This window comes from Pistacia vera, unplaced genomic scaffold (assembly GCF_008641045.1).
Source record: "Pistacia vera cultivar Batoury unplaced genomic scaffold, PisVer_v2 Contig340, whole genome shotgun sequence".
Classification (NCBI taxonomy): Eukaryota; Viridiplantae; Streptophyta; class Magnoliopsida; order Sapindales; family Anacardiaceae; genus Pistacia; species Pistacia vera.
This window is the reverse complement of record NW_022196158.1, coordinates 708563-716752: the sequence shown is the minus strand read 5'-3', so window position 1 is coordinate 716752 and position 8190 is coordinate 708563. Positions and strand designations below refer to the sequence as shown.

The following is an 8190-nucleotide window of genomic DNA, read 5'->3' as shown; positions in this document are numbered from 1 at the left end:
ACTGTGGTTGATGGGTGTGTGCGCAAAAATGGGTGGCACATCAAGGGCTGAGAAAGAAAAAGGATAACCCCGATTACCTGATTGAAGTTTTCTATTGTTTTGAGAAAAAAAAAAAAGGTAATATTGGTACGAGGGAGATAGAATTACATGACATGGGTTTGGTGGAAAGGGTTTGATCTTAAAAGAGAAGAGGCTATCTGCTTTTGATTGATTTATGAGGAAAAAATCCGATTAGTTTGAGGCTGTCACCACTGAAAGTTTTGTACAGAACAGCAGCATGGTGAGGATTGAGGAAAGTCGCTTAACCCTTTCAGCTTCTTCCTGACATGTAATTATACTCTCACATTATTTAATAGACAAACATAGTGGAAGAAAGTGTAACTAGTGCAACTACTATCACCCTAGATATTGTTGGTATATAAAAATGTGATTGGTTTTACTATGAAGTTTAATTGTGTTATGTTATGTAACCTATCTTGGGATTGGTTGTTTTTTGGAGGATTTTAATAAATGAAGCATAAAATTGCCTAGCGTTTAACATGACCTGACTTTAAAGTGATTAGCTTGAAGTATTCCCTTCTATTTTAAACATTTAAGTCATTTAATGCACCATTTTTAACAAAATAACTCAAAAAACCATTTTTTATGCATAAAAAATTCGAAATTTTCATCTGCCGATATAGTTCCCTTTTAATCATTAAACAAACAGCAGTGTTTGACACATCATTCAAATAAATATGTCAGTCTCGTGGCAATTTTCTTGAAGTGGTGATATTAGTTGAAACACAGCGAACGCGTCCAAATTATCTTTGCCTTCGCCGGATGAACCACTGCCGAGTTTACTCTCTAACTCTGTAACTCTAAAACCTTGATTCACTAGCTCGTTTAAGCAATCACCCGTCCACGGCCTTACCTCGCTCACTGCACAAATCCAAGTGTTACTACGGTAACACACGCTCTTCAACGTCTTTCCCAACCCCACCATGTCCTCCGGATAAAAAAATACGTCACTCATTAAGACAAAGTCAAACTCCCCCACTTCACTCTGTTTTGACTCCTCCGATCCCCACACCAGTTCCCTTACTTCAACTCGGTCTCCTAACCCATTGGCCTTAACGTTGTTTGTTAACCCGGGAAGCAACGGCTTAACGTCCGTGAGAACGACCCGGCTGGCCCCAAGCCTAGCCGCTGTCAGTCCTGGGAGGCCGGCTCCGGCACCGAGCTCGAGCACGGACTTGGTTTGAAAGTCCAAATGGGTTGCCATATAATGAGCTAAGATTACAGCAGAGTCCCAGAGCCATGCACCGGTGAGTGCGCGACCTGTGAGCGAGTCGTAAACGTTGTCCTGCTCGTGTATTATAAGTTTGTGGCCAGCTACTTCGATTTCTCTGATGCCCATTCGTCTAGACACAAGCCTGTTTTTACTTGTTGGGTGAGGGTTTTGATAAAGAAGATTATTAAGGTTATATGTAGAGAAATGAAAATTAAAAAACTGGAAATAAAAAAAAAAGAGAGACAAGTTGGTTAATAAAAAGTAGGAAATGGATTGATTCTTTGGAGAGGCGTAAGTTCAACGCTTTCATCCACTTCTAGATTTACTCAGACAAAGAAATGCTAACCACTACAAGGTTGATGGAATCAGAAAAACGATTTCAACTCTTTAGCTGCCCTCAGCTGACTGCTTTGATACTGTTTGTAAACATACGAAATTAATTACAAAATAGGGTCAGTACAGAGAGGGAAAATCAGGACTTTGTATATAATAGGGACACGTAGTATGAGACACTATCACATGAGGGCATGTAGCCATATAGCTCTATTACTATTCGTACTTTTTTTTTTTTTTTTTTTTGGGGTAAGATATTAAAGTAATGATATCTACATCGAAATTTTATATCAAATTTTTGTATCAAAAGACATGATAATCAGTCAAACATAACCATGTGAGAGTCTTTTGTAAATGAACAGTTATCCAATATTTATGGATGCCGGTCCAAAAATTTTTAAAAGAAAAATAATGGACGCCGGTCCATCTTATATGAATGAGTGTCTATTTACTATGGACAGGCGTCCATATAAGATGGACGTCCGTCCAAAAAATTTTACATTCAATGGACAGGCATCCATCTATCCATTGTTTAATTTAAGATGAAATATTTATTTTTAGATAAAATAAAAGAAAAAAATGATTTTAAGTAAAAGTATGGACACACAATTGGACATTGTTTGAGCATTTCATCGAAAGAAAAATTTAAGAATGGACGCCAGTACACTTATTTGGATAAATGGACGGCCATCCAAATGAGTGGACTGGAGTCCATTCTCAATTTTTGTTTTTTTTGTTTTTTTTATTTTCAAATTTTTTTAATATTAAAAGATGGACACCCGTCTTCTTATGAGGACGACTGTCCATAACTATGGATGGTCGTCCTCATAAGAGGACGGGCATCCATAAATAATTTAGGTCAAATTTTTTTAATTTAAACTATAAACGGACATCCATTCTAGGTGAACGGTCATCCATATAATATAGATGTGAGTCTATTTTAAATTAACGATCGTCCATATTTGATGGATGATCATTCATTCGTAAAATATTTGTTAACGTGATACATAACTCATCTAATTCAATGAACACAGTATTCAGTGTAAAGATTTGGTGCAAAGTGCCGGTGTCCGTGGCATTTTTCTATTACTATGAGTTTCGTACTTAAAATCAAAACCTACGTCCAAGCCTACTGTAACACAATAGATTTCAGGCTCCAACATGAGCTTATTTAAGGCCTAATATAATTCATCTTGGGCTAAGGCCCAAAAACATAAAGCACAAGACGACGCCCAATGCACTTCCGTTACCACCCCAACTCCAACTTCTTCAGCAACACAAGTGATTAAGTGTACAGACAGAAACACATACTGCAAAACCAGAAGAAAAGGGGCAAAAATGGAGGTTGAATTGAAGGACATGATTGAAGATCTGGAATCTTTGAAGCAATCATTACCTGATCCTTCTCTTCACTCCTCAATCGACAAGGTATTTTCGATTTCGGATCTTCCACTCTTACAGCAGAATTATGAGTCAATTTGGATTCAAATTTTTTATTCTTTTAATAAAATGCACTACTACATTCGCGATCGCTATTTATCAAATTATTTCTTTTTTCTTTTTTTCTTACTTTCTGTCGAAAGGTTCGCTGCATGTTTATTATGTCTACTCTCAAGTAGAACTTGAAATTGCATGATCTTAATTTCTTTTAAAAGAAAATTTAAATATCTTTTACATGCTCTTATGTTGATTTTTTTTTTTTTTTGGTTGGAATTGTAAAGTTTTGATAGATAAGATTCAAATTTTGGTTTAAAAGACTAATTGCAATGCGAGGAAATTGAGTAATGTAACTTGTTTTTAATTTACTTTTGAACAGAGAAGAGAAATTTGTATTTAACACTCTGCATGAGTTTTTTTTTTTTTTTTGGTCTGTAGTTGCGATTGCGTGTCGAAAATCTCACAAATATGGCAAAGTCGGTACCTGTTCGGCGTTCAAAAGTCAAGGTTTTGCCCTCATGAATCCCGGCTCTTCTTCTTCTATATTTAGTGCAATGTTGTAGTTGTACTTGATGTTTAATTTTTATACTGATGCACGTTTAAGTGTGTTTGTGGCAGGATATGAGTGCTGAGGTGGTAGATAGCAACCCTTATAGTAGGCTCATGGCACTTCAAAGAATGGGCATTGTTAAGAACTATGAGAGAATACGGGAGTTCTCAGTTGCCATAGTTGTCAGTATTATTTCCCTCCTTTTTTATTTTTCTTTCATCTGTTTTCAATTCCTTATGAAAAGTGAACAATAAAGATTTTACATGTGCATTTGTGAGCATAAGACCTCTATTTGTAGTTTTTTGGTTTTGTTGTAGTTTGTAATTTCTGTGTTTTTCAAATGCCTAATGCATTTATTGTTGGTGATCTTCATGAAATTACAGGGAGTTGGTGGTGTTGGAAGTGTTGCAGCTGAGATGCTCACAAGGTGTGGCATAGGTCGTCTTTTATTGTACGATTATGACAAAGTGGAGTTAGCTAATATGAATAGACTATTTTTTCGTCCAGAGCAGGTGTAATACTCATATATATCCACACTTCTTACATATAACAGGATATATTATGTATTATAAGCTTGATGCCAATATATTTCTTATGCAGATCATGATTGTCTATATATGATGACAGTCTTGGGATCAACTCTCTGTTAATTACATCATTTGATTTTCATTTCTAGGTTGGTATGACAAAGACTGATGCAGCTGTTCAGACCCTTTCAGACATAAATCCTGATGTTGTGCTTGAAGTAAGTGTTTGCTTATAAATTTGCATTTCTGTAGCTTTATCACACATGTGAAGTTCATAATTTTGTACATTTTTCCTCTGTTATTTTTACTTTCGAGCCATTGTTGTGTGTTTACTTATTTAATGGTTGCTTGGGTTAATGGTTACAAATCTGGTGCATAAAATTTTTGTTTGCACATCGAGAGAAGTTGTAAGGTAAGGGAGTAGGGTTTCCTCAAAAGCAATATAGTAATAGTTGTAGATTTAGATGTTTATTTAATAAACAATTTTATAATCTGATAGTAGTCTCTCATGTTGATTTGTTCGTTGTTTTGCTTAGAGCTACACACTAAACATCACAACTGTGCAAGGCTTTGATACCTTTATGTCAAGTTTAAGAAACAAATCATTTTGTCCAAGTAAAGAAGGTACTGGAGTGGATCTGGTCTTAAGCTGTGTAGATAATTATGAAGCAAGGATGGCTGTAAACCAGGTAAGAATGATCGTTACATCAGTCCTTTCCCTATTGTTTTCTTTTTTGACTTGGTATCTAATTTTATTGTGGATGTGCAGGCGTGCAATGAGTTGAATCAGACATGGATGGAGTCTGGTAAGCAAAGTAGTCCTTGCTTTGTTATTTTATTTTATCAAGAGCAAATTTATTTGCAGTTAGTTCTTTAAAAACTTGAGATGGAACAGACTTGCCTTATATCCTTGTTTCCAAATATATATAGATAAATATGATTATGCCACTCATTCACAAGGGATATTGATAGGAACCCACCCCAACAACTCAAACAATTGGGCTAGGCAATGGGTCTTTCATGGGCTTGGGTAGAACTCCCCTTGGAAAACCGGCTTGCCAAGGGAGGATGCCCAAGCCCTCATAGCCCATATGCCCACCACCCCTTTCCCTTCCAATGTGGGATCCTAACAGATATCTTAGGGCATCATATAATCTTTGGAGACATGTCACTTTTATTTAATCAAATGCACTAGCTCTCAGACCACACATGTGCACTGTGAATGTGCATTTGGATGGTTTTATTTTTATATTTAATTTTTTCATCTTCATCTTACTCTTTGGAGTTTAGTGATCATTTGCATTTTGTTTTCTTTGTCAAAAGTGGACTTTCTTTTATCCTAATTTTTGTATTGGGTTGCACACCTTTGACATATGCTAATGATCTTTATCAATACTTATTGAAGTGGTCAATTCTGTACAGGTGTATCTGAGGATGCTGTTTCTGGGCATATACAATTACTAATTCCTGGAGAAACTGCCTGTTTTGCTTGTGCACCGCCTTTGGTATGTTTGTTTATCTGATTTTTTATGACTCTGGAGGAAACTTCAATGCAGAATTGATAGCCTTATTTTAGCTGTGAAATATACAGTGTGTGTGTTTATCATCTACATTGATTCCCTGAATCATACAAGTTTTGTACCATGTAAAAAGAATGTATTTTATACTTCATAATGTGAAATATGAACGTGTATCTTCTTTTCAAAGGTTGTAGCATCTGGAGTGGATGAAAGAACGCTCAAGCGCGAGGGAGTTTGTGCCGCATCTTTACCTACTACAATGGTAATCTTTTATGTCCTTCACCAACTCTTTTTCGCTGCTATCTCCATTGTAGTAATTTACTCTGATGTGATGGTGATTGTATTGAAGTGGAAGGAACCAGACAATTTTATCACTAAGAAATACACTCAACATGCTATTGGTGTAACTGTCTTGATATGTCACTTACGTCATAATTTTGTTTAAGTACACTTTTGTTTCCATTATAATAAGATTTCGATAAAGTTAATTATTTACTGTTTAGTCCTACATCAATTTTTCATTTCCTGCTATTATCTTTTCATATCCTGTTATTGTAATTTTTTTTTTCCCTCAGGGAGTTGTTGCTGGGCTTCTAGTTCAAAATACACTTAAGTTTTTGCTGAACTTTGGATATGTTTCCCCTTACTTGGTAACTCCTATATCACTCTTTTCTCTTCACATGGACACACAAGTTTCCCTGCTCTTGCAATTGACAAGGTTCTATCAGATGCAGTAGTATAAACATTCCAGTTTAATTTGTTGATTGCAGGGATATAATTCCCTTAAAGATTATTTTCCAACCATGGCAATGAAACCCAATCCCCAATGTTCAAATGCAGCTTGTCTAGAGCGGCAGGTATTGTATGGATCCAAGCCTTTATTTAACTGGGTTTGATCTTATAAATTTACCTATTTGAGGTTTTTTAGTTTCTCTTCTGATGGTAGAAATTATATTTACTTTGTAGGAAGAATATATTCTGGCAAAGCCAGCCAGGGATGCTGCAGCTAAAGCCAAGATGGAGGCTGAAGCATTATCAGCAACAGAATGTCAACTTCATGCTGATAATGAATGGAACATAAGGTGGAGCTCAGGAACATGCATTGGCATATGCCTTATTTACCTTATAACCAAGAAATTCTGGAAACTAATATATATTCTCTTTATGATATGTTCAGAGAAATTATAAACTACGTAAATTACTGGATTATCTCCATTTAATGAAAAAGGGAATAGTTCACTTTTCCAACTGGAATTCTGAACTTGCAACACTGTTTCACTAGATGAAACCAAACATATTAAGAATGTCGTGAACTTTTGTTATTACGTAGTGCTTTCCCCATGGCCTTAAGTACCAAGTTCATTGATATTCTTTTTGCGTTTCTTCAGTATTGTTGATGATAGCGAGCAGGATAGGATGGATGGCACAAGTGCAGGTATCCTTGTTTTTATTTTGCTGGCATTCCTTTTTAATTCTTGTTGCTGAGTTGCTTAGAGATTTGAGTACATAATTATTAAAAAATTTCTCAATATATATAAATTAAGCTCCACCAACCATAATGTGCCTAGCAGAATCTGTGCATGTTAAAAGTGGCTATAGCCCCGATCCAGGGATCTGCCAAGCCTGTGGCTCACTCCTATTGGAAACTCAAAACATTCTTTTCTAGTTAGGTTAAAGATTCTGCATCGACAATAGGCAAAATAACTGGTGATTAAACCCCTGCGAGCTCAGACTTATGAGTGTCACTCTGGACAGATTATAATACAATTAAAACAGCTATTAAAAAAACTGATTATGTACAGCAAAATTTACTTCTTGACCTTATGTTGACATTATACTCCTGCAACTTGTTTACACTTGCTGTTCGATATTCCCTATATTATTACTTAATTGAGATTTTAAGTTTCAGTTAATTTCTTGTGTGCTTGGCAACCTTAAGGAGTATCTATTTAATTGAGTTGCCTCCCTCTTCCTAATCTGCCCCTGCTTTTTTCAGATGCCCTTCCCGAAGGTCTTACTCGTGAACTCCCAAGTGCAGATGAATTTCAAAAGTCCTCTGTTCCTGGATCAACAGATACTTCGGTTGATGACCTTGAAATTCTCCGGAGGCAACTTGATGCCCTTAATGCTGATTAATATCAAAATTTTAATCCAGTCAAAATCTGCCAGAAACATTTGGGGATCTACACTTGTAACTGTACCCTTTGTGGGCTATGATGCGGTCTTAGTTTGATCTCAGGTGTGAAGCTATAGTATACAATACAACCATACTTTGTTGTTTTAAAAACTATTTAGGGTTTACCCTTAACATGTACGATCTCCATACCATAATTCTTCATTTTGTAGCATTGGATTTATACAAGGGGAAACCGGGAAATGGCCAGCCCCAAAATTTTGTGCTTGCTAGAGACTAGAGCATAGGTTTAAACCGTGCTTTGTTACATGGTCATAACTTTTTTTTTTTTTTCCCTATTTAACTCTTGAAATTTATCAGCAATGATGAATGAATGTTACTGTCTTGTTAGTACTGAATGTATGAATTGGGAGCGA

At 35.9% G+C, this 8190-nt stretch overlaps 2 protein-coding genes across 2 annotated transcripts; one reads left to right on the top strand and one right to left on the bottom strand.

The window, feature by feature from the left end:
• Positions 1-678: 678 nt before the first annotated feature.
• Positions 679-1425, bottom strand: LOC116138321 (protein N-lysine methyltransferase METTL21A-like). The gene has a single exon (XM_031424037.1). It carries the CDS (start codon positions 1397-1399, stop codon positions 728-730), a length of 672 nt encoding a protein of 223 aa, XP_031279897.1. The 5' UTR covers positions 1400-1425; the 3' UTR covers positions 679-727.
• Positions 1426-2834: 1409 nt separating this feature from the next.
• LOC116138378 (ubiquitin-like modifier-activating enzyme 5) lies at positions 2835-8110 on the top strand. Its single transcript, XM_031424085.1, has 14 exons — positions 2835-3034; positions 3482-3550; positions 3662-3775; positions 3977-4105; positions 4270-4338; positions 4657-4809; positions 4890-4926; positions 5543-5625; positions 5828-5902; positions 6216-6290; positions 6411-6497; positions 6607-6722; positions 7029-7075; positions 7637-8110. The coding sequence occupies exons 1-14, from the start codon at positions 2945-2947 to the stop codon at positions 7774-7776; spliced, it is 1284 nt and encodes a 427-aa protein (XP_031279945.1). The 5' UTR covers positions 2835-2944; the 3' UTR covers positions 7777-8110.
• The last annotated feature ends 80 nt before the right edge of the window (positions 8111-8190 follow it).